This window comes from Pleurodeles waltl, chromosome 12, assembly GCF_031143425.1.
Source record: "Pleurodeles waltl isolate 20211129_DDA chromosome 12, aPleWal1.hap1.20221129, whole genome shotgun sequence".
NCBI classification, from domain to species: Eukaryota; Metazoa; Chordata; class Amphibia; order Caudata; family Salamandridae; genus Pleurodeles; species Pleurodeles waltl.
Genome location: NC_090451.1, coordinates 623,172,445 through 623,199,896, shown reverse-complemented (window position 1 = coordinate 623,199,896; position 27,452 = coordinate 623,172,445). Strand labels below are relative to the sequence as shown.

The following is a 27,452-nucleotide window of genomic DNA, read 5'->3' as shown; positions in this document are numbered from 1 at the left end:
TGCATGCACTTTAGTTTGTGTTTGTTTTATTTTGGAGGTAGGGGTTGTTTTTATTTGGGCTTTTGAGGGAGTTTTTTTTTTTTTTTAGTATGGGCTTTTGTAGGGCTGGAAAAGTGTTTTTGTTTTTTGGAGGTGGTGGGGCACTTAACTCGCCCACCACTTTGAAAGGTCACCAGCCGCTCTTGAAAATAATCGTGGTTGAGGGACATTTTCTCCTTTAATCAGTCTTTTGAAAGTAAAGAAAGTAAAGAACTCCCTGACATACCTTTTCCGTGTGAGATTCGGACACATAGATTCTGTGGTTTTGCATGGAAATTTGCATGATTTCCTTGAACATTTCCATGCACATTTTCATTTCACAAGTGAAATTTCATGTAGTTTGGCATAATTGTGTGAATATTTTACAGTAATTTCACCCACTTCAACTGTGGCCCCAGCATGTGAGCAAATCTGAGATTTCCCACCAGACCAATACACCCCTAGCCGTCTGTGTGGGCTGCAGCTTGAGTACTGTCCACTGCAGAGTCAAGAGAGGGTGTCATGCCAAAATGTCCTGCTGTAGCCCCGGCTTTCTTTTGCATGAGTCAATAGTTTGCACCTTTTGCACAAGCGCAAGTTGCATAAGAGACCCGCTCGGTGCTATACTCGTGGGCGTATAACTAATCACTTGAAGTGAAGAACATGGTTGAAGGATTATAGTGGCAGCTTCAATATTCCAATGTTTGCTTTTCTGTTTTCCTTTGACTGCAGTGAGCACGCAGCAAGTAATGTCACATTAGAGCTCAAGCAGATAGCATCAGAGGAACATTCTAGGCGCCTTTTTTGGTGATCGTTAGAGCTGCAGAGCTGGGAAAAGAGGAGGTATTTTTTGTCAAGGTTGAGTGGCCCCTTTAATTTAGAACATTGTACCCCAAGTGGGCAGAGTACTCAAATGGCATTATTGCTCTTTTACCTTGACTGTCCTGGTTGTTAAGGTCTGTGGTGGAGGTCAAATCCAGAAGTTGGGTAGAGGGCCTTTAATGACCAGTATAGCCCCGAGCAGTGGCCATAATAGTATACCGTGGGATAACATGTAATTCAGATTGCCCAAAACGATGCATTAAAACTCTAACACTGCAGAGGTCTGCTTTCTCTCCCATGATTATAACAAGACGCTATGGATGGAGATCGCCAAATTTAGACCTAGAGCTCCTGCCCCACAGGGAGGGCTGCACATCCTCTCAGGTACACAGCTCATGATTTGTGGTCCCCGTGCCCATCTCTCAGGAATGCACCACACTTCACCACAAACTCCCAAGACCATCCTTTTCTCAATGTCTTGTCATTGAGTATATTATTTTAATGTTCTCGAACCTACTTTCTTTCATAAAACATTCTTCTGTTTCTATGCGCACTGATGCTTCCATGACGCAGCTGGTCTGGGATACATTTAAGGCCCGGCCAATCGCAAAGAAGCAGCAGCTCTCACCCTATCATCCCAGATCCAAAACTAAAGTTACTAACAAAAGTGTTCGGTATAATTTCCTCTTCTTCTGTGATGTATTGTTTAATTTACACATAGCATAGCCCAACATAACATAGCATCACATCACATATCATAACAACCTAACATAATATAACATTACATGGCATAACAACATGACATTACATAGCATAGCATAGCATAATGTAACATAACATAACATAACATTTTAGGTGTTTTGTGGGTATGTGTAATAGGATATTTATAAGATGATTGATTAGGGTCTACTCATGTTTCCAAGAGTTCGTAAAGTTCAGAGCAGACTCATCTGTGACGTCTGCATACAACTCACAAAAGGGAAAATGGTAGGATTAGCTGCTACAATTGGATGGTATAATGCGTTGCTGTAAATTACCTTACTGCAGTGATTGCAATCCAACCCTTGAATGACAGAGCAATTAATCATCTTTCACCCTTAAATGGCAGAGGCACTTTCTCCCCTTTCATCTTTACCTAAGCCACCCTTCTATTTTCAGTCGTTGACTGAGACACCCACCCATCCTGCACCTTCGTGGCTCGGTCATCCATCTGCCTTCCACCTTACCTACCAGGCCATTCATCCTTCTTCACATGACTGAGCCATTCCTGCATCTCTGATCCTTACTGAACAATCCACCCATCTTGCACTTTCCAAAGCAGGGTCATCCATCCATCTTCCACCCTTACATGACTAACCCACCCATCCAACGTTCACCCTTAAGTGAGTATCCAATCCAAAGCCCATCCGTATCAGACTGAGAAATCCTTTCATTTTCCACCCTTATCTGAAGGACCCTAATTAATCTCCCACCCTTTTCTGTGTAAGCCATCTTTCCACCTTCCACTCTTGTCTGACTGGGTCATCCTTCCAAATTCAACCCTTACTTGACTGGGCCACCCTTCCACCTTCAACCCTTACCTTACTGAGCCATCCTTTCGTCTTCCACTGTTATCTGACTGAGCCATCTTTCTTCTTCCATGCGTACTTGACTGGGCCATTCTTCTATCTTCCATCTGTACCTGATGAGCCACCCTTCCACCCTTACCTTAGTGAGCCATCCTTCCATCTCCCACCCTTAACTAAGAGAGCTAGCCTTCCATGTTCCACTCTTATCTGACATAGCAGCCATCCATCTTACATACTGTCTAGTTGAGCCACCAGTTTGTAGTCACCCCTAACATGATTAAATAATTATCTGACAGAGCCACCAATTCCCCTCATTCTTATCCTAAATATTTAAAATCCCTTAGCGAAATTCCACAACACCCTCAGTCACTATAAAACGTACACATTGAGTATTTTACACTACACTACAAATGCCCTACGTTGTATTTGTATCTGTAACGTGGACCTCTTTGTGTCTGTGGCCGTCACATTTCAGGATTGGCTCATCCAGCACAGTTTTCTTTTAGTTAAATTAAATTTGCAAACCATTACAGAAATTAAACACACTTCACTCAGTTTGCGGAAAATCTGCCAGTTGTATGATTTGTGTGTAACATGAGACCATAGTCATTGTGCTGAAAATTCAGCCTTCCACTGCCTGAGAGAGAGGTAGCCTGGGATGTTTGCTTATATCATCCAAAAATGACCATAATATCAACATCACTGGAATTCTCTAGCATTGAGGACTAACTGATTAACAGAGCTGATTAAAGTAGGTGACAGGAAAAGGCAAGTTATGGGACGTAAGGCAGCCTATACTGAGGCAATATTATTTTTCTATGTTGTCATTTTAACACAGCATTAATACTGTCTGGACAAACGTTACACCTTAACGTTACCAGGTTAACACCCAAACAAAAACTTCACCAACTGAACGGAGGGCAGTAAAAGGTTCTGTCCCATTACAGCACCACGTGTGGCGCTTTTATGTAGTACATTTTGATCCATTTTAACTAGAAACATTTTTTTAAATCTGAAAATTCTGCATGAGAGTGAGGATTTTGTTATAAATTTGGTAAACAATTTGCTCAATATAGCAATATATATGCTTATGGAAACAAGCCAACTTGAAAAGATAAAGATAAAACTCGATCAGTTCATTTTGGAAACGTCACATCAGAAGTAATGATCTGTTATGAAAAGTTACAACAAAGGCGGTAAATCTGACTTAGTGACTATAAAATGCATATATTAAGCCAAAGGGCCTAAACAGTGGCTTATTTTCACGCTCTGTTATAGACTTTAAACAGGTATTTGTTACTTGGAATGCCACTAATTATCTTACTAAACTAAGGATTTGGTTTTGGTGTTAGTTACCCCCTTTGTTTTTAACCTGGGGATTAGAAAATCTGCTCTCTGATAATCCTTGCTAGATCCATTTAGGACAACTTGAACAGTTTAATTCTGTCAGAATCTTCCTATACAGGAAAAATGAAAAATGAAAAATATATACCTGCATATAGATGCATACATTGGAAAACAGGCTTGTTGCAGGTTACCCCCACCTTTTGCCCCATTTGGAACACTAGCTGCCGGTTTAGGGCTCTGAAAGTGCACTGGAGTCTGCTACCCAAGTCCCAGTGTTCTCTCCCTAACTTAGTAAATTTGAATTGGTTCCCCAATTGGCAAGTACTTTTATCCCCTTATAAGTCCCTGGAATATGGTACCAGTGGTACCCAGGGCATGTGTGTTAAAAGGGTCAATAGGGCCTGAAGCACTGTTTGTGCCACCCTGAGCGAACCAAGTAAACCAATGACAGCAGACCTGCCATTGCAGACTGAAGGAGCAGCGCAAACTGCTCCCCTGTCTGGCACAGCCCCAAAACTATCATTAATACATTTCAGTCAGCTCTAAGGAAGACCTCCTGAGCCAAGGATGCAAGGTGGATTTTATTAAAGGTGTGGACAAATAAGTCCAAGCTTATATGTCCCAATAGTGGCCTTTTCCATTACAGGCTACTATAAATGACTGACAGTACATAGAATAACATGGACTGGCACCCGGACAAACCCGAGGTTGCCAGCTTCATTATGGTACCGCCATAATGGGTCATGTTTGGTATCAAACAAGGTGCCTCATCATCCTTGACATGAATCTCACGTCAAGGGCGATGTGGCATAGACTCAGAGAGTAACCTTAGAGGTTGCCCACCGGGGTACCTCAGTTCCTGTGCTCTGGCTGCCAGCTTGCAGCTGCCGCTGGCAAGATAGGATTCAGACCGCCTTTGCAGTATTATGAACACTCTCATGAGTCAGGACAATGGCCTGGATGACAAGAGGGTCATACTAGACTAGTACATTGAGCTTCAAAGGGAACACTGCCTCTGATATGCAAGCAGGCTGTCCCCCAGTGGAAGACAAAGCATTCCCCTGCCCCAGTCACATTTGCACCTGGGCAGGCGGGAAAGTTAGTTAGTCAGGAGACATACACCCCCAGAAGGCTGGTCACACCTCTAGAGTGGGCAGCCCAGTCTGTACAGCAGTGGAAGACTTCTACCATCTTGAAAAGTGGCAAAATAGAGGGTTCTAGGTGGAAAAGGTGTTGTGCCACAACCCACTGGATGTGGTCACCTCAGGGGCAAATTAGCCACTGGGGCTAGTACTTACACCCCCACACCTAACACACTTAAATCCTCCATTTAGGGGGCTCCCTGGCAACAGAACCTCAGATCTGCAACAACTTGCAAAGTAAGGACAAAAGAAGAACCGCACCGGTCACAACAGGAGCCTGCACTAATGAAGGCATGAAACCTTGATCCTGTGGCAACCTTCCTGGAAATGCTCGACTGCGACTTGTCCTGGACCAAAGTCTGATTTCCCCAGGAAGAACCCTTTGTGAGCTAAAGTCAAGACAAGACTCCCATGGACTAGTGCCACTAGGCCCCTGCTCACTGCAGGTAAAAAGACCCTACCGGATCCAAAGTGCTGGCCATAGGACCATTTGAGGGCTCACCCAAAAGATAGGTGGTGCAGTGCACTTCGGGAATTGTGGACAAACTCCCTGCCAAGTTACAGCCAGCTACCATTTTCCACTGGACCTCTGGAAGGGGAGATAGATTTTCCTCCGCCTTACCACTGCCAAGGCTTGTTGATGGCCAGTCTGGTCATCACCACCTTTACTTGACGCTGCAACTCAAGGGCACACTGCAACACCTTCCTCTGACATCACCATGGGCTCTGTTGTCGAGTTTTTGCATCTGCTTCCTCACCCGCACAATCTCAGTGGTGAAACTAGCATCTGCAGCTTCCGTTGAACACCATGGATAGCAAGCACACCTGTGCACCAGAGACACCCAAGCTAGGTGGAGTTGTTCTGCCTGGTGAATCCTGGTCCAGGGGCCCACACAAGCTTAACCCTCAATTGGCTCCTACAAACTTGACCTGCAAGTGACCAAGTGTCACAGGTACCATTTTTCAGCACCTGCGGCTCCCGTGTTCAGCACCCAGGAAAGCCAGGACACCTCTGCATCCAGGTCCCATGAGCCAGGTAAAATTGGTTTGACTGTAGAAGCTCGGAACTGGGACCCGCACAACCTTATCCACCAGTGAGTTCCTCTGAACTCACCCCACAAGTGACTAAGGCCCTCATTCCAACCCTGGCGGTCTCTGACCGCCAGGGCGGAGGGCAGCGGAAGCACTGCCAACAGGCTGGCGGTGCTTCCTGGGCTATTCTGACCGCGGCGGTAAAGCCGCGGTCAGGAAAGGGGAACCGGCGGTTTCCCGCCGGTTTTCCCCTGGCCCAGGGAATCCTCCATGGCGGCGCTGCTTGCAGCGCCGCCATGGGGATTCCGACCCCCTTCCCGCCAGCCTGTTTCTTGCGGTTTTCACCGCCAGAACCAGGATGGTGGGAACGGGTGTCGTGGGGCCCCTGGGGGCCCTGCCACTGCACCCGTCGCACCCCTGCAACTCCGCCGGCTCCATTCGGAGCCGGCATCCTGGTTGCAGGGGCTTTCCCGCTGGGCCGGCGGGTGGCCTTTTGGTGGTCGCCCGCCGGCCCAGCGGGAAAGCCAGAATGGCCGCCGCAGTCTCCTGACCGCGGAGCGGTCATTCGGCGGTAACCGCATGGCGGGCGGCGACCGCCGCCCGCCGCAGTCAGAATGACCGCCTAAGTGTCACCAGTGATCTTTCCTATTGACCGCAATGGTAACATTTAACAGCTTGTAAATGTACTGATTTTATTTTCACCCTCAAATCTATAAGTCTGCTTAAATATATCTGATTTACTGTGTTTTTGTGTCTAAATTGATATAAAATCAGCTTTATTTTTATAAGTTGGTGTTGGATTTCTTTTGAGTCATGTCAATTACTTATCATCTATGTTGGAACTCTGAAATACTTAACACATGTTTCTCTAGTAAAGCCTGACTGCTCTTTGCCACACTACCAGGACTGAGCTTGGGATTCATTAGTGTGAATTCAAAGGCCCATCACTGGGGTATTGTGAGAGTATTGCATGGCGAAGCCTAACCAGCCTCACTGCGTAATACTCCATTTTCCTACACATATATAAAAAGCCATAAAGGTTCTTTGGAACAGCCCTCTATACCACTAGCATGAGTGCCATTTCCACCCTGATTCCATCCATGACAGTATATAGCATGCGGGGAGGGGGGGTCACCCCACTTCAGCCATTTGTTCTATAGCTCTCAGAGAAACAGCACTTTGTCTGATCACATGTGCATCCCTGCCTGAAAATGAGTGGGATTCTGTGCCATGATTGATGGGTTAGTCCTTTAGTTTTCCACTTTCTGCTTATATAGGTCTGCATTTGTTCATTTCCTTCTACTTTTTTTATTTGATTTTTTAGAGTATCTTGCAGTTGCCCAGTTAGTGCTGCTGGGGCTCTTGCTTGCTGCTCATTTCATCTGCAATGCATTGCATCCCGCTGGACCACTGCTTCTAAATCATGCAGATATCCTGAAATGGTATTGTCCATATTGTACCTTTGTTTATCAGTCTAAGATGGCTAACAAATTGCTTCAAAGTCTGTCAGCCTTCTTGGATATCTAAAACAATGATACATTAGGAAATCTATCATTGCAAGCTGGCCCAATGATGGCCGAGTAGACGTGCCCCGTTGAGGTTCTCGGTATGGACGCTGAAATTCTGCATCATTCTGAGGCTCAACACAACCAGAATTCCTGGGGAGAATGCCTCTGCACCCCAATATACTGACCCTGCGGGGAGGGCACTTTTGCTCCCAGAGGTATGTGACGCCAGAAAAGATCCTGTGTCGGGCCGCGAATGAGGCCTGCAGCTGCATGGTGCACCCGACGGTCAGCGTTACCTGGGAGTGACCTGAGACACCTTGCTCCTGTGGGCTTGAATCCGGATGGTGGGCCGCGGTCCCCCAGCCAGGCAGGGAGCACCCGTTCGGAAGAGTGGAACAAGGCAGACCTGTTGGATGGAGGGTGGCCTACTGCAAGAGAGCTACGGGAAAGGCCCGCACAGGACTTGTGGCCGCAGAGTGCCAATAAGGAATCACCGTGCTCCATGTCGTGGAGATTGATCCGGCACCAAGCCTGCAGGGGAAGCTGGAGCCCCCGCTGACTACTATTCAGATGAGGAACAGCCAGTGTCCTACTTTGTTGCTTGACTGCCAGGCGGTGACCATGAGGGAAGGTGCGGTGCGGCAATAAATACCAATCACAGCCATTCTCACGTGGGGAGATCTCTTCGGCAGACAGGCTGTGAACCGCAGAATATGGTGAGTGCCCCTGGCATGGATGATCGTGGGCCAGTATCCCCCCATGAGAAAGAAGTGATGGGTCTCATCCTTTGAGGCTGGGCTTTTGGAAACAATAGAGGAGCCTACTCCTAAAAGCAGCTAAACTTGGGCATTGTAATATAGACTGGTTCTCTCCCCCCAGTGCACTAGGTGGCCGAATAATATGGACTAACCACCTGGAGGAGATTGCTGACAGGTGCTGAAGCCCATTTGGGGCCACTGAGACTACTGGACTTGCCCCACTGTATCTTCCCTGCAGCTTAAGTACAGTATTTCTGTGAATACATTGACTTACCTTGCAGCTGTGCCATTGGATCGTGGATGTGGGGGAGGCCGGAGCTGGCATGTGAGTGGCAGCCTGAAGGGGAATTGCAGTAGGGCAATTGCCATACTGGGAAAATGCTGGGTACAGGGATAGACCGGCCCACAAGCACATGCTTTTACAGAGACCAAAATGGTGAAAGATAAGGGTACTAAAGCTGTGCAGGCTTACACCTTAACACAGTATGCAGTCCCTGCCCCCAAGATAGACAGAGCTCCAGGATGATACAGGAGCATGTGGAGCGAACACCTGACATTGCTGAGGTTTTTTGCAGTGATACTGTGTTCCAGTCAGTGCTGGAATTCAAAATAGATGCAATGTCCATGGACATCAACCATTTGTGGATATACCTTTGCAAAGTGGTTGAACGGGTCACCACAGCAGAGGAGCAGAGGACGATGTTTCTACTCTTGAAAAGGAGGTTAAAGACTTGTAAGCTGTGGTCGCAGGACTCAAATGCAGTGCAATACACATGGAGAACTGCGTGGAAAATGCAGAGGCCGGCTTGAGGAGGAATAACTTATGCTTCTTGGGATTTCCAGAGCAATCATGGGATTTCTGGACCAGAGGTGTTAACAATCCAGTCCTCAAGGAAGAGTTCCGCCGAGGGCCCCTCTTCCTTGAGGACTGGATTGTTAACACCATGAAACCCAAGTGCCTTTCCAGGTTTTTTTCTATAGAGCAAGAACATAGGTTGCTGACAGTGGCCCCTTTGTGGCCTACTTAAGTAATATATATATATATATATATATATATGTATATATATATATATATATATATATATATATATATATATATATATAGAACAAGTATTGAAATGGAGGCGCATCTACTTCCAGAATATCTGACGGAGCTGCCTCTGCCACGTCTCCCCAAGGAGGAATTGTTGGCGGCGGTGGATGGCTTGAACATGCCAAATCACTTGAGGATGGGTTCCTGGCAGAATTCTATAATGTCTTCTCAGGGACTCTTGTGGACAGGTTGTTACTAGTCTACACTGAGGTGTTAGAGAGGGTGTATCTCCCGGACTCGATGAGTGAAGCCCATATAGTCCTAATACTGAAACCCGGTGAAGGTCCTCTGCAGGCGGGCTCACACCAGCAAATTTCTATGTTGAATGTGGATCTGAAACTCCTCAACCATGTACTGGCCACCAGGCTGCTGCTGCATCTCCCCCACTTGGTCTGAGCGCTGTGGCTCAGGCATTAGTAGAGTATTCGGAGGAGGATCAGACTGGGAAGACTGCATGTTAGGCGCATAGGAAAGGGCAGCCGAGGAAGGAAGGATTGGAAGAACGGATAGTACCACCTGGCTATCCAGGCCGTGAAAATTGTGACAGAATGCATGTCAGTTCCTGCTGATGTTTTATATTTTCCCTTATATATATTTTGTGTTTCTCTTTTGTTGCCCTGCAAAGTAATTGGAAGCTGGGGGACAGCGGAAGGGGGTGGGAGGCTCAAGGTGGACAAGTTTCTAACTGTATGTGATAAAAAGTAACAAGGCAGTATATAGAATCATCCACAATTGTAATGGCTTCCTTTGCTGATACTATTTGGACTTGCATGAATTGAACCACTAAGCATACCTAGGAAGTGCTATTTTTATTTTTCTTCTTTTGTTCTAATTTATCTTGCATGTGTGGTTTAACATAGCTGCCAAGTTTTCCAGGTCCAAGTGTGCTGTGCTGCTACAGTCCAGTTTTATAAGGAACTAAATAAGCCACATCACACATGGACATGGCAACTCGGCAGGGCTGGTTTAACATGTGTTTGTACCGTGGATGGGAAAGTGCCCGAGTGAGTCGGTGGGTTAATGAATGAATTCATGAATGCAAGGATAGCTTCAGTGTTTTTTTGGGATTACTTAGTGCGTGCCTATATTCACTAATTACTGAAGTTATAGGTTAGACCTCTTGGAATTGCCAAAGTTTGTTTTTAAAAATCTGATCACCCTCAGCCTTGACCAGCAAACTCCGCGATGACTCAAATTTACTTCATTTTGCTTGGGATGTTTTTATTCTATTAAAAAAAAAGTTGACTTCATGTACACTAGTTCACAGATACTGACACACAAACACCAGCTCGCATACATACAGACAGCCCTTTCAACACACACACATTTTAAAATTGCAGGAATACGTGTGCAAACGAGCACATAGACATAAACACATAAACACGCACCACTGGATCAGAAAATCCCATTTGCCCCGAAGCCTCTGATAGTGCAATCTTTTCTCTGTTGAAGGCAGCACGAGAATAAGAGTCTCTATGGAAACGCTCACATTTAACTTTAATAGGCCTCAGCATTAGGGGACATTAACCTGCTCAGGGATAGCCGGTTTCCTACTGCATGTTTTCTTTCAAAACGAAGCACATCGCGTGTCGAAAGCGCTGTCGTGCAAGAAAATGATCCAAAAATGATGTGATCTCTTTCAGGCGGTATCTGAGCCAGAGCACGTGCCCAGAGAGTCACGTCTCACTGCCAATGAATCACCAGCTCAAGGTGCACACTGTGCCACGTGCTGCAGACAGCGACAGGCTGCAATCCTGCCGAGATTCCCAGGTCCTTGGATATCTAACTACTCCAGTTCTGTTTTTCTTTGCCTTCTGGGATTTGTAGTCTTATTTATCCCACAGATTCTTGTTAGGGCCTCATTTATAAGAATCTGAGGCACTGACCCCTATGTGTCAGATTTCTTGCGCTGCCTGATTCTCTAACGACGCCATGGATGCACTGTATTATACATAGCTCCATGCGCACGTTACTACAGCTGTGTTAGAAATTCTGACTCATCTGTGGCGCTAAACTGACTCATTGCTGGACTAGCGCAAAAAAATGACGCTACTCCAGCAATGAATGGAAGGCCCCCATAGAAAAAAGACCAGCATCAGTTTAATGCCTGCATTAAATTTTTGACGCAGTGAAGTCGCAGAACCATGCAGCGAAATATACATTTCATTCCATCAGTTCTGCGTGGCTTTTTGCCCGGGGAACACCTAGCTTGTATGCATTATATCTGGCGCAGGTGTAATTTGACCCAAGGCTATACAAACTGATACATTGGGCCCAATGGGTCAGTTTGTAAATATGGCACAGTGTAAAGCACTGCTTAAGGCTCCCACTGAGTTAAAGAAAATGACGCAGAGGTGGTGCAAAGGCCTGGTAAATGAAGCCCTAAGTCTACCATTCATGAAATTACTGAGGAAATGCATTCTGGTGGCCATTTCAACAGCATCAGTGCAGAAGAAATGTACCTCAGCAACTAAAATGTGTATCTGCACATTTGCATTTAGATTGAAAGTGTAACCACATATAGAATAACAACTTTGCAGAATTACAAAGCTGCCTACTTTCAACTGCAACTCGATAACGATAAGCAGAACTATCATCTTAGATTTTGTTTATCTTCGGCACATTTTGGTATTTTGTAAAGGGAATAATCGAACTTCCACATATGAGCTGGATAAGTTCTTTCCAAAGAGCGGTGTTGCATTGCCCTCCCGTGGCTATTAGGAGAACACCCTGTTTTAAAAGTTATAGCAACACACCCAGCGCGCTTCTTGAGTCTACGGTTTCACTGAGGACCGAGGATGAAACCTCAGCAAAGAAAGTAATATTTTTAGCAACAAAACGTTTTTTCAATACATTGTTGCAGGTCATTGACTAAGTGTTTGCAACTGTGTTTTAGATTTGTACAATAAATAATCCTAAATGTAATATAAACCATAGAAACCTAATATGTTTATTAGATCCGGTTTATATTTGCCCGTCAAGGTACTCATCTCTCTGAGTGTAACTATTTGTTGTTGTTCCTGCAACTAAAATAACCATGAAGTTTACTACTGCGACAGTTCCATCCATCCATTCATCCATCCATCTTCCTTCCTGTCTGCGTGTGCGCTCTTACTGCTTCCTCATCACTCACTTGCCGCACATTCTAGTTTTTCTGCATGCCTTCTTTCCCACACGCTGTATCCGGTGTACAAGGTCACTACTATTTAAAAGCCACTCAGATTCCACTATTGTAGAAAACTTCTTGGTCAAAGTGATTTTACACAGTTGCCGTTTTCAGCCATCCAGCATTTTTTATGAAATGATGCTATAAAAACCGAGATTTATCCATCATGGCGCTAGGAATGAACAGAGAGGTGACCTATGAAATAGCAGCTGTAAAATTAAACAAACTCAAGATCCACTCTGACACAACACTGACCCGTGCAGAGGGCTGCAACCAGCAGCCCGTGCCAGAGAACACTTTTCTTGGTGATCGTCGAACCTATTTGCGTAATATAAATTCAACTTTATAACACGCAGACTAGCTCAAACAAAGAACACAGTGAGGGCCATATGTACAAACACTTTTTCCCATAGACACAGAACGGGGAAAACCTTTCCTACAACTGGCCCTGAGTGTGCTACAGCCAGTGGAGGAAAAGTATTATCTCCAATGTTTCCAGCGCAATTTATGTAGGATTATGCTAACCTGTGAAATCCATAGATTTGCAACTTCAAATGTGTTTTCTAAAATTCAATGTGAAAAATGTTTTAAAGAGAGGCAATTTATCTAGAGTTTTATAGCAGTTGGAAACCGTGCATCCTGCAGCACAGGACCCCAAAGACACCCTCTATAGATTTCTCCTTACTGCATTTCCCATGCACCATACACCTGCCATTGCATGGTCATTTGCATGTTGCTCACTCCTTGTATATATGTGGTATTTCTGTCACATGAACTTAGCCAAAATGTAGGGAGCACTGGACAGGGTCAAAGACAAGTATAAATGGTGATAGGAGCGGTAGCTCCTTTGTAGAATGGCAATGCATTGTGATGTTGTGTTCTTTAAAGAGGTGGATCCATAACTCTTTCCTAATTTGGAGCCAGGTTAGGATGGTCCTTATTTATACTGAATGTTGTTCCAGAGCCTTGGTGCAAAGACAGAAAAGTCCTGATGCCTGTTTTTTTTTCTCCCAATTACGCTTCTTAGTTTGCAGTCTGACAGTGGTCTGGTTGTGGGTATGCCGAGAACCACCAGAGATGCTGCACTTGCCTGCAATGTAGGCAGAGGTGCTGGTCCTGATGGCTTTGTAAATGGTGCAGCTGTTTTTGAAGGTGGTGGGGGCCGTCACGCATACCGGAGCTCAGGTCCCTTACACCCAAGATGCAGCACCAGCTAAACTATAAGCCATACCTGCAGTATCACAGCTGATTTTGAGCCACAGGATGTCCTACACTTTACAGGTAGATCAGCAGATGGCTGGAAAACAGTCTGGGATTGCAGGCCTGTGCATAGTGGAGTTTTGCATTGGCAAAGTCGGTGAAGATGAAAAACTTCACCTAGTTTTGCTGATGTCAATTTCCAATATTGATGTGCCTTTATGGGTAAAGGGTTAAACCTACGCCCAACCCCAATTCCATCACATTTTTTGCTGATTCATAATGCATTAACTTGGATTGGCCAAAGGGCATTAAAACACTTTACATTAGAACCGTATTACATTATAGTTTTTAGGCACTGGGAGATTAAGCAGTTTGCCCAGAATCACAGGATGTTGCTCAGAGGGCAGGATTTGAACCTGGTTTTTCAGTTCCAAAGTCAGAAGCTCTAGCCATTAAGCCACATATCCTCTCTCTACTTCCCTCTTTGTTGTCTCAATTAGAAGTCTGTGTGTGTCTGATGGAGATCACCTGGCATGTAGCTCCTAGAAACTCATGCTGTTACCTACTGATGAGGCCCAATAAGGCAGAATGCATCTTGGGAAACTTCCCTCGTCCATAGTGACTGCATCCTAGCAGTTCAGGCCACACTTGCTCCTTTAATGCACAGCTAGGCTCATTTCTATATATATTGATTTATAGTTTTCATGTTACAGCCAAAATGAAACTCTGAATAATTCTCCTAAGAAGCACTAATTCAACCATTTATGTCTTACTATTTGTTCCTTGCAACAACAGAACCAATTTCACGAAAAAGTATGAGACACAGATAAACTGTGGCTATTTTATTAATATTCTGATAGTCTTTGTGTAGCACAAGATAATTCCAAATTGAAACTCCTGATTCCCAAAGGGCACATGTTTCAGTGTGATGGAATGGCAGCACTATACTGGTCTCTATACGTGACCCCTAACTAATAATATTCATGAGCTCGGTACACAAATTTCCTGTATACTCATAGACACATGGGTCATGTCTGGTGCAAGGGCAGAGGCAGGGTTCCATTTTTTAACCTATCAGTGCAGGTGCCCAAATATAATCTCGGAAGAGTGCCAGGCAGCGCTACTGCTTGTGCAATACTGCCCGCTTCCACCACTTTAGAGACATCTCTATAATGACGTTTACATTTGTAAGTAGAGCTTGCACATATCTGTCCTTATACTCAGAAATACATGCCCTCTACTGGCACCAGTAGACACAAGGTGAGCACTGGTTAGAGGACTGCTGATGACAACAAACTACCATCCCTTGAGGGATACTGCCAAATTACAAGGAACAGACTTTAAAATACCTTCTCTGGTTTAGGGCCTCAAACAAGCTACAAAACATGTTCTTTACACTTTGAGGTGGGTAAAAATTAATGATGTGCAGTTGATAAACATTGGCGCATTATGGCAGAAAACCACAGACTTTTCATGATGAATCGTGCAATTTACTTGTGAAAGTGAGTAATGCCAGTAGTGACGACCAATATCTGCACGACGATTTGCGAATAAGAGCTGTGCTGCAGTTGATGCAGACCACACCCACAATGCTACTTCTTTTTCCACAAAGAAATTATGACAACACTTTCGGGATGTTTGTCAGTGTCTGTGTTTTGCAAGCTCTTGATTAGAGAATTGTGTGCAAATAAACAAGTGATAAGGCATTGCTCTTCATTGCATTGTTTCTGGATTTAAAGTGTTATGCCCACAGTTGTGCTAAAGTTCATTAAAAGCAATATTGGTGTTTTGAAAAATAATGTTGAAAAATAGGTGAACGTTTTAAGGACAGACGTTTGTAATTTTCAGATACATTTCTCATCATATTTGTTCGACTGTTACATAAAGTATTACATAAAGTATTTTTGTACTAGAAACGAATGGCAATCTTTAAGAGCCACAACAGATGTGAAGTGAGATAATATGTGCCCAGTCAGTTGCACTGCATACATACTAGAGGCTGAAATATAACATTTGCCTGATTGATTCATCCAGTTTCCAATTAAAATGTCTCACAATGAATAAGATTTCACAATGATTTTCATGCTGTATTTTTTGATTCATCCCAAGCCACAGGTGGTGTGAGATTTATTATGAATCAGAGCATGACTACAACAAAGCCCCAAAAAATAATGAGAGAGAGGGAGGAAGAAAAATAAAAGTTTAGTAAGCATACCTAGTTTCTTTGCCACAGAGGCGTCATGTTCCGCATCCAGGAGGCCAAAGCCCACGCCTTTATCCTCCAGGACTTGGGCTGCTAACTAGGAAGAAGAGGAAACAAAGAGAGACAGAGGAAGGGAGAGAAAGGAGAAGGTTTCAGAGCGTGTACGTAGAAAAAGGAGAAGCCATGTTTCAGACCACAATGAAAATTCTTCAGGCAATATGTGTGGAACCTTTGGCACAGTTTTTCTCCCTCAAACTCACTTCTTACTTTTTCAGTTTTTAAAAGTGCCCTAGATTTATGTTTAACACCCCCAGGATCCTGGTGTTTTGGTATTCATAATTTTGAAAATTTGGACTCACATTTAAAAAATTGTACTATAAGGTCAAGTTTGTGTGTGTTGTTGGATAAAAATCCAGGATCAGTTGAAGGTGCGACTTACAACATGGGGCAACCTGGTAGATATGCTTTATCTCCTGTACTTTCCCTGTCTCATATCTCTTATCGCATGGGTATCTTGCAATGGTACAACAAGTATGCTATGATATAAATGCTACGGCACATTTTAGTATTGGGTAAAAGTTGTCATGGCACATGTTGGCAATGTATTTGTGCTCAAGCATCCTCCTCTAAAGTAGGTATCAATAAACAATAATTGCCACTAACCCCATATTAGCTTTCATGGGAACAGTAGAAATCTGTTAGGTAGGTAACCTTCGCTACTTAGTGTGGCATGGTAGTATTGTGTGGTTTTCAGCGTAAATATTACTTGTGTCATGTGTTATAGCAGAGGATTTAACAAGTGGTAATATTTCACCTAGTACTATAGCATGAGGTATTACCACCCGTTTTTATAGTCACAAATTTCACCTGCCTAGATCAGGTGGAATTTGTGAGCAGAAAATGGCAGGAAATTCAAGGAAAAAATGTGTTAAATGGCTCCATTATACAGGGCCCCATTGTGGTCTGCATTCTTCAACTGGCTGATAAACTTACGCTGATACCACTCAGTAACTGTAGTACCGGACTGGGGATTTCCACCCCATTTAATTGGCCAACTCCTAATGTTGTCCTATTTTTAATGTATGGTAGACATTATACGTGAAACTGTCAAGAATATGTTGGATGGAACTTATCTCAAGCAAGTCAAAGATTTTGACTATTTGGATGTAAGGCTTGCTCACTCACTAGCATGGTCTCTGCAGCTTGCCAAAAGCCGGCTCTCCCTCCAACAAATCTGTTTTGCATTACTAAGAAGATGGAAAATATGTAGATTCAGAACAGCTAGACCAATTGTTGAAATCTATCAGGCAAAAGAGGTTAGTGCCGTGCTTTATGGCACAGAGCTTTGGGGAAGTCATCATCTGGGAGGGCTGGAAAAATTAGAGAACAGGTCGGTTGTGGATCTGCCTCAGAACACCCCCCTTACGCCTTTACGGCTGGATCATGGCTTGTGCAATATCGCTCATGTTGTGGCTCAGAGACCTTTGGTCTATTGGATGCAAGTATGGGCTAATAAAATGCCACTTCAGTTCATTTGTTCATAGTCATTGTCTGAGGTTCTGGAGCTCAAATGCAGCAATAGTATCCCTTGGTTGAAATATGTGAAAACTTGGTTAAACGTTTTGGGCATGAGCAATTTGTGGACTAGCCCTTGTAATGTCAGTAACAAATCTACAGTGCTCCTGACAGAAAGATTTTGGACCATTGTGTGCACTTTATGGTTGCAGAAGGCCAAAAGGGGGAGCTTGGCCATGAGGTTTTTGGTATTTAAAAACCAAATTTGTTTTGAGGACTTTATGAGTATGATTGAGCCCCCCCCAAGCAAAATCGTTGCTTCTTAATTATTGACATACTGTATCCTGCCACTTAACAGTTTCTGTAGTGGCTGGAATGGGTCAGGCATCTCCCCAGAACTCTGGTCTGCTTCTGAAGAAACAGAAGAGCATTTCTTTTTTTTTACCGTTTCTATATGAAACCAGTTACCTATCTGCCGAGCTCTTGAATCTTGACAGCTGAGGTTCACCATGCGGATCCTCAAAAGTGATACTAGAGGCTGCCTAGTTTTTGCCCTGTCTAAATACCCGATGAATGCCTCGAGAATTAGGCACAGGTTGAGTTGGTCAGCTAATTACTTTTTTTCTCATTAAGTATTGTATTTCGCCTACCCACCTACTGTCTGTGGATGAAATATTTCATGGGATTTATTAATGCAATGTATCTGTGTTATAATAGCCCGTGATGACTGTGACTTCATGATAAATGGGATATACCATATTTATATTAATGTGCACATTGTTTTTATGTTTTTAACTTATGTATTTATTCTTTTGTGAGGTTGTGTTTGTACTTGTATTTTAACTTACTCTGCTTTTATGTTTTTTTAATGTAACCGAATAAAGACTACTACTACTGTACATGAAACTGTTGACTCATTTTTCAAGTTCTCTAGTTTGATATTGTGCAACTGCTATCACTTATACATGTCAATAAGTCATTTTAAGAGAAGACACATTCTGTGTCTCTCTACAGGTTCAGTATATTGGTTAGAAACAGAGAAATGAGGAAAACATTATTGAAGCTCTGTTGCATTACACTGTCTGTAACCAGGAATACAAATGCTTTTTTTCTGATCCTTGATTAAGTAATGGAAAATTGGTAGTATCAGCAACTGTGTACCCAGATGAGGCTGCAGTGACAATCTTCTGAAGGTTTACCACTATCAGTCCAAGGTGGTTTGGTCTGGAGGGAAATTTTAAACAATGCTGGTTAGTCAGATATTTTGAAAGTTCAGGAGGGTCGGGGAGATATTGGAAGCCTCTTGTGTAAGTTATTCGGATTCAGCTATTCAAGCCCTTAAGCAGCAAAGGTTTTAGGGATATCTCATGAACACCGTATGCGCTAATTTGATTATATCCGAATTTATTCTGAAATTGGATCAAATCGTAGCTATTCACAAACACTTTTTGGTATTCACTGATATCAAGTCTCTAATTGTGATAGACAAATATGAAAGTATTGGGCCATCCTTGTTATATGCAGAGGTAGTGCTAGTAAAATTAATGAAAAAGCTGAAACATGTTAATTAACTGCATTCACCCATTTTTCGATCCTATGTTTTGTTCTATGTCAATATTTGCTAGTTTTCTATTGTTTCTTAATCGTCTGAATGGGCTGACTGAGCCATGTGTTGTTACTATTTTTTACGTCACAGATAACATTACCTTTTTGTTCCTACAGAGAACATTTACGCAGAGGTTGAAGATTTTCCAATATTTTCCACTTAAAATGATGGACACATCTGTCCCCATCTTTTGTTGTGATCACTTATGCAGTGCTGCACAGTTGATACCGTTGAGGGTCTCTCACTATTTTACTTGGCCTGGGATGTTCTGCAGACACACTGATGTTGCTATTGCAGATCGTGAGACTTTCTTGATTAATAAATAAATATTGTAAAGATCCATTTTACTCCCAACATTGCCCTCAGCTCCCACTTTTCAACACGTCTGAAAAGTCTCAAGATGTGACATTCCATTCATCACTCGTCCCAAAGTCACCAAGAGCAAACTGACTGGTAACAGCAGCCCATTCATTAGCCTTCAGCAACGACATCAAGGCTCACCTGTCCCCTGAACTACCCACCTGGTTGATGGAACCAGTGAGGATGCTCACCAATAACTTCAGTGGTTGTATAACACAATATAGAAGCTGGGACTATCGACTTACAATAATGCAGCATCTCCTAGAAAGCCTACTACGTCAGGCATATCATTATTATTCTTACGTCCACTCACTGCTTAGACATCTTGCAAAATAGCGGTTATGTCGATGTAGTGAATGCAATGTTTTTGTCAGGTGATGCACCACATGTTTAATAGGGGGTGGTCTAGCACATCCTCACATTGGCTTTATTGCCAACATGTACCGGGATGACACACAAATACAGTAATGCTGCCGAGCATATAATTAACATAACATATTATCTAACCTTCCATAACACAACATATAAAAAATAATAACGTAACGTAACAAATCATATCATAGTGGTTCTATGTTGTAGTACTGTTGTTATAAAATTGAGGTTCTGAAACATTGATGCCTTTTTGTTGATTTACCAATTTCTATGGGGAGTGACGGTGGTGGGGTTGGGATATTCCCCTTGTGTCTGTGTTTTTTAAGTGGGATTCCTGATAGCCTGCCTTTAATTTTTGTTTTAGCTCCACCCTCCCCTGATAGGCTCGCTTATGTTACAAGCTCTTTAACATATGTACATACTTTGTCCCTGGTTTCAAAATAGTGCTTCTGGCCCTACCCCCCCCCCACACCCCCCCCACCTAAAAAGCACAGTTCAGAATGAGATATGTCATTTTACACTTACAATGCTGCATAGCAGCATTTTACCTTTTTCATCAATTGTTCGCATTGCATCATTTGTATGGGATTCATACCCCTAAAAGAAGCCCCAAAGCTATTACTACTCTGTTTGCTGTACATGTTATCCGATCACTATTTTGCCTGACTGTTTAATTGCTGCACAATGACACAGTGGATTCTCAGCGTAACATAACAGCATAACCCCATGAAAGTGTTCAGCATTGAGCTATGGCCTTTATTTTTTGGCAGCTTTCAATGTCACTTCTATAGTACGAAAGATACATCATACTCAGAGTATTTGAAATTACACCATTGGCTGTGGCGTTTTGCGCGTAATTGTGAACGTACTGCATTGCCACATTATGTACCATCTGCTGCATATTTACCGAGTCCCAACAAAAATTGTATTCCAAGCTCACTTTTTTTTTTTTTTTTTTTTTTTTAAAGGGTGCAGAGTAGTCGCATACCCTCTGCAATCTTCTATTAGTTACTGGTTACCGTGTTCACATATTAAACTTGTATTTCCGAAGTGAAACATTTGTCTAGACAAGATTAGTGTGTATTAAGATGACAAGACAGTGAAATAACACTGCCACAGAGCGTGCTGCATTCTGCCACATAATTTGTCTTTTGTTAATGCAAAATGTAGGTAACCCTGCCGCATAATTCCATCGTCCCTTACAATGTTAATTCCAGTGGCTCTGATTATCTTATCTAGAAGAGGTGCGTTTATGATACAGGACTGTGGTACTTCAGCTATATGTTACGACCGAGCTCTGACCTGTAAGGGCCCTCGAAGCTGAGGTGGAGTAACATTTAAGGCCCTCGGTCACCTACTACCCAAAATAGCCCTGCGGGGCTTCGAGGGCCGTTCTATTCGTGGTCTCAGCTAAGCCCCCTGAGCGGGTCCTCTTTCCCGCCCCGACCATCTGGACTCTCTTGGGTGTACGTTTTTCCCTGAGTTTGCACTTCACCCTGTAACCGAAGTCGCAGAGGCTACTTCTGTAACCTGTCGAGCTATCTCTACCCCCTGTCCATCACTCCCCACACCCTCATCCCTCCTCTCACCTCAGCCTGGCCTGTGGCGCAGGATGGACAAATATAGCCCTCTCGTCGCCAGTTCATAGGGACATACCCGGAAAGGAAGGGCATCGAGGGTGCGCCGTGTCTCCAATTTCAATTTCAATTATTTTGATATAGCGCTATAGAGGCATAATGTTGCTTTACAGAAAGAAGAGGTAGGACTATAACAGGTAACGGAGAGTGCATGTGTGCAAACATATCTCTCGCTGTGCTGCAAACAATATCCGCACTAAGTCTGCCATGGTCCCCAGATCCTTACATGTCTTTCCATGTGCAGCAAACATCTGCATGCATTCGGCCCTTTTGATGCTCAGCTCCTAACATGTCTCTCCATGGGTAGCAAACATCTGCATCGTCGTTCCTTGGGCTCTCTTCTTCTAACACCTCATCCTATGAACAGCAAACTTCAGCAAGCTGTCTACCCATGGGCTCACAGCTTCTCACACTATCTTTCCATGTGCATCAGGGAATGAAAGCATGCTGCTCTGCACTCTGTCAGTCCTTGTCCTCAACTTCTATCATATACCTGTTATGTGCAGCAAACATCTGAACTCTGTTGGTCATTGTCCCCATCTCCAAACATGTCTCACCTTAGGCACCAACATCAGCACGCTGTCGGTCACTGGACCCCCAACTCCTAACACATCTCTCAAGGCGCATCAAACATCCGTATGTTGTCGGTCCTTGGGCTCCAGTTCCCAACATGTCTCTCCATGTGCAGCAAACATTTGCACGCTGTGGGTCAGTTGGCATTTGTTTTAACATGTCTCTCCATGTGCTGCGAACATCTGCATGCTGTCATTCCTTAGACCCCAAGCTCCTAAAATTTCTCTCCATGGGCACAAACATCTGCAGGCTAACGGTCCTTAAGACCCCAGCTCTAAACACATATCTTCCATGTGCAACAAACATCCACATGCTGTCGGTCCTAGGACCTCCAGCTACTAACATGTCTCTCAGCATGCACCAAACATCCACAATGCCTCTTCTTGGACCACCAGCGCACAGCATCTCTCTTCATGTGCAGCAAACATCTGCACAATGTCAGGTCTTAGAACCCAAGATCCTAACAAGTGTCTCCGTGGCTGCAAACGTTCATATGCTGATGATCCTTGGACCCCAGCTCCTAAAATGTCTTTCCATGATCAGCAAACATCCGCACTATGTACGTCTTTGTGCCTTAATACCTAAAAGGTCTCATATGTGCCTCTATGATCTCTGCAGAGTGGGTCCATGATACCTCATGCACTGAGTCTATTTTTTAAGATATTTTTCCTGGAGCGAAAGGAATTAAAGCATTGGATGGCCTCGAATCTAGGCTTCAAAGATTTCATAACTAGCCTCAGAGGAACATTTGACCAACAGACTAAAGCCCTGATTTAAAGTTTTTCAGAGAGTAACTCCATACAAAATGTGACGGCTATCCTGTTTGCCCTAATTACACGCGCCATAGGATGTAATGCAAGTGGGCGGAATATCCGTCACTTTTGTGACGTAGTAACCCATCTGCCAAACTATAAATTAGGCCCTTAGGTCTTACCTGTGAATTGTGACCATAATGGCTAAGTAAAAGCTATTATGTTCATTTTCTATGCTACACATATTGTGATGATGATCATTAATAACATCAATGTAAATATTATTATTGTTATGTTATTATTATTATTATTACATTACAAAACATCATGATAATGATTATGATGATTACTAAATAATTATTACTATATAATCTGCTAATAATGTCTATTATTATTGTTATTATTAGTCCCAGTAAGGATGTTAGTGTAGCAGGCAATGCCTCAGTTGTGTTTTCTTGAGGTGGGATGTGCCCAGAAACAGAACCTCTGGTCCTCGTAGTAAAACCCAGCAGCATTACTGAGTTGAGCGTCGATAGTGGGGGGGCCAATCCTCTTCCTCCGTCTCCAGCCACTCCCCAGATCCAGGCTGCACCTCTCACAGTGCTCTTAAGTTGCTTTAAAAATGGATCACTTTTATAATACTGAGATTTCAAGTGGATTTCAGTCACTCACTGCTGGTAGAGTTGTATTTACATGGATCTCAGTTGGAGCTAGCTAGGTACTGCAGTTGCTGCCCCTCGGTTGGCCTTTGGTAAACCCTGGCACAAACCATGCTGTCAATGATCTCAGAGGGCCTTCGGGGGCTACAGGAACAGGGAGTAAACTGCCTTTGTTTACTTTCTGTGATTTTATTTGCTAGATTGAACCTGGGATCATCATTCATTGTCTCAGTGGTGTTACATACAGAATTCATTGGTTGGGTCAGATAGTACACTTGCATTCTTTAACTAATTCACATGGCATGCATTCATTTCCTGCCTGATTTGCTTGGCATAAACAAAATCAATCATTGTTTTGCCGAATACAAACACTTTTATTAAGTTGATTTACACAGTATGGCATGCATTCATTGGCTATTTTAGTTGCTATACAGTTATTTCAGACACATTCATTGATTTATCAATTTACATTGATACATTAATTATCTTAGTGAGCGAGATCTTCGTCACACGTCCAGTGGCTATTTCAGATAGAACATACTTATTCATTGGCTGGTGTTTATGACCTGGCTTTCATGTGTCAAGCTTGAATGTGTTCAGAAGTTCATTTGGGAGTGCAGCACTATAACAGAATATTGTACAGAGCCTTGTTGTAACAGAGCCACAGGGAACTTATATTTACAGCAAACAAAACTATGCTGAAAGTATACCGTTGAGGAACTCATGAGAATCTTGTTTTTGTACATAACTGTATAGCCCTGAAGAACCGATCTTAAAAACATGAAACACACTTTGCCCAAGTGTGAAGTCTACATTCTAAAGAAGAATTGCATAAAAAGACTTTGGGGAAATTAGCTTTAATGAATTGTCTCTCATTCAAATCGAGTGCCTAAGCAAAATGTACTGAATGATATGAGCTTGTAAATTGGGAAGCAACCGTCAAGAGGCATCCAAACGATGAACTTGAGGAACTCACACATCATTGTTGAAAATCCAAACTTCATGCCTGTTCGGATGGACTGGAAATGTGTTTCCAGAGGAAGAGTATTCCAAGCATTAGCGGCTGCTTAAGGGAATGATCTTCCAAATGTTCTCATATGTCGGATCCAAGGAATCCATCCCTAATGAGCTTGCACGGATCTTATACCCTATTTGGAGTGCACCAAGTAAAATGTGAGTGGATGAAGTGTGTGTCTGAATTGGGCAAGGAACAATGGCAGATACATGGGCTTTAAAAAATATGTTTCTGCCAATGAAGCTCTGAAAGATGCTCGGAGATGTGTTCATTTCTGGGATCCCAAAACAGCCTGGCCGACGAGTTCAGGATAAACTGTAGCTTCTGGAGTCAAAATTTAGGAAGCCCTGAATATATGGCTAGTGATGTCAAGACAACAAACATTTATGCTTGACTGATAATTACCTTTGATTAATATGTAACAGAGGAAATATATTTATTATAATATGTAGGTAGAGAAAACAGTAAGAAGAGAGTTTAGATGCCTGGAGCCTTAAGAAAAGTTTCCACCCAAAAATAATCTGGAGGTTTCTACAATAGTAAAGAGGAGATGAAAAAGGCCTCATAGTTGATGGCCACCAATGCTCATGCCAAGGAAGGGAACAGCCTCTCAAATGAATGTCAGTTTTTATTTGGTTGAGCTAAAGATGACTTAGACTCATTGAGTGTGCAATTGCTAATATAGCCCTGAAAAATGTGTTGGATGGAACTTGTATGATCCTTAATTTATTTTAAAAATTGCAAGTATAATTCACATAGCAAAATAAAAAAAGTGGCATTGACTTGCTTGGAGCACCAAGTGTATGCAGCGAGGCAAGGCTGGGATTAGAACCAGGAATAGTAAAATTCAGGCTCATGGGGAGGGTTGGATGACATTATTGGTAATAGGGTTGCTAATATGAGATTGCTTCAGAATGTTTTGTGGTCACAATATCGAGTTATATTCACCCACAGTATTGAGAGAAGAATGTAGACTACTGCTATATTATGTTAAGCATATATAGGTACATTGTATACCTATATCCTACATATATCTTTATCCTAACTATATATGTATATAACTGTATATCTATACATATCTTTATCTAGATACCTATATATATCTTTATCTAGCTACCTATATATATATATATATATATATATATATATATATATATATATATATAAAAATATATATATACAGCTTTATCACCGGGATGCTCGTAATCAAGGCTGTGAAGGTCAAAATGTGTTGGTGCTGGTAAGCCAGCCGCGTTGCCTAATTTAAAATAAAGGATTTTGTCTGCAACGCTGCTTGGAGTGCCGTTTTGTGTATTAAGGAACACAGAGCTTACAGTATATATTTATAGACACATACATACACATACACCCACTAACTGCCACATCAGGAAGTAACTCTTACTTCTCAGCAGTACCTGATGTAGTACCTAATGGAGAGGGGTTATTTTAACAACATCCTCTCCATCTGGCTGGGTAGTAAAATCAGCTATTTGGTTGTTTACTTCGCAGTGCAGTGGACCATGTGGTAATCATACTTCTCCATGAAAAGAACACAATCCCCCTCCTGTAGAGAGGGTGACCCTACAGCATCCTCTACTATGAGAAATGGTATGCTATGATGGACCTCTTCACCACCAAAGCAGCTGGCATAAGGCCTTCCATTGCAACTCTAAAATGCTGCCTAGATTACGACCAGAAATTTGAAGGTTCTATTTATAACACCATTCTACTCTCCACCACTTGCACTGTAAAACGATAATGCATCACACAGCAGGCATGCTGCCAAAAAAATGAGGTCCGCCCTGATGTGGGGTAACTTAGCGGTTAGGTGTGCCAGTGGAATATTACTACTGGCAGAGTATAACAGTGGGCGCTGGCTGCCCTTTGTAATAAGCAGTATCAAGCATCACCGAATGGATAAAGGACAACTGCCTGAAGCTCAACATGGACAAAACAGAAGTACTGACCTTCGGCAATGGCACCACTCACTGGAATGACTCCTGACGGCCCTCAGAACTAGCACCATCACCCACACCTACTGACCTTGCAAGGAGCCTCAGCGTCATCCTGCACAGAAAACCTACTATGAAGTATCAGATCAACGTTGTCTCCTCTGCCTGCTTCCTCACTCTGCGCATGCTACGAAGAATTTTCAAGTGGCTCCCCAGGACACAAGATGCACCATCACAGGGGCCCTAAATACCAGCTGTCTGGACCATGGCACTCCCTGTACTCAGGGACAACACTCACCTCCTACAAAGACTCCAGACCATACAGAACACGGCAGCTAGACTAATCCTCGACCTCCCGCAATGACCCCCATCGCCCCACACCTCAGAAAACCCCACTCGCTTCCCATGCAGAAGAGATGCCAATTGAAGTTAATGATCCACACGTAATAAGCACTATAGAACTAGGGACACGCCTGCATCAACTACTGCAAGACCTTCCACCAGCTCTACTATTCTTCAGGAGAGATACACTCCATTTCCTTCTCCCTTGCCCACACCCCCAGCATTCACTGAAGCAGAAGTGAGGGATGTTCCTTTTCCTACCTCAGAGAAAAGACATAGAACAACCTCCCTCAGCAGCTACGAACATCCTGGAATTCCAAAGGGCTCTTAACACCTAGCTGTTCGACTGAGCCTCTGAGCCACACCAATGCATGGATACCCTCCCGGGTGAATAGCCACGCTATATATACCCACTGATTGATTTGGGCAGTAACCAGGCTAGTCATCAAGCAGTAACACAAAATTTCTTATAAAATACTGCTCCAGTCTCATCTCTACCAAACACCCACATCCTCCATCCCCTATCATTGGATGAGTGTAACCTACCTCCACTGAAATCAAGCCAAAGGATCTTTTTGAATGAATGAGTGATTGAATGAATAAGTGTTTCAGAGACTTTGCTGTTCCTCAAAGATGCCTTGGCACTAGCAATAAAACACTGTGAAACGCACCAACTTGAAGCTGTTGAGGTTTCTTTATCTGATAAAGCACCAGATGATGCTCCAAATAAATCCTGAAAACACCTTGGGAAAGATAGTAATGAGCCATAGTACTGAGTATATGAGGGTAATGCTGAAGGCAATGTAGAGTCT

At 43.2% G+C, this 27,452-nt stretch overlaps 1 protein-coding gene across 1 annotated transcript in view; it reads right to left on the bottom strand.

Moving 5' to 3' along the window:
• The window catches only part of CASQ1 (calsequestrin 1), a 118,797-nt gene that overhangs the window by 83,364 nt on the left and 7,981 nt on the right, over positions 1-27,452 (bottom strand). The window contains exon 2 of the mRNA XM_069217978.1: positions 15,870-15,954. Within this exon, the coding sequence (XP_069074079.1) occupies positions 15,870-15,954 (85 nt within the window). The remainder of the gene's footprint in view (positions 1-15,869; positions 15,955-27,452) is intronic.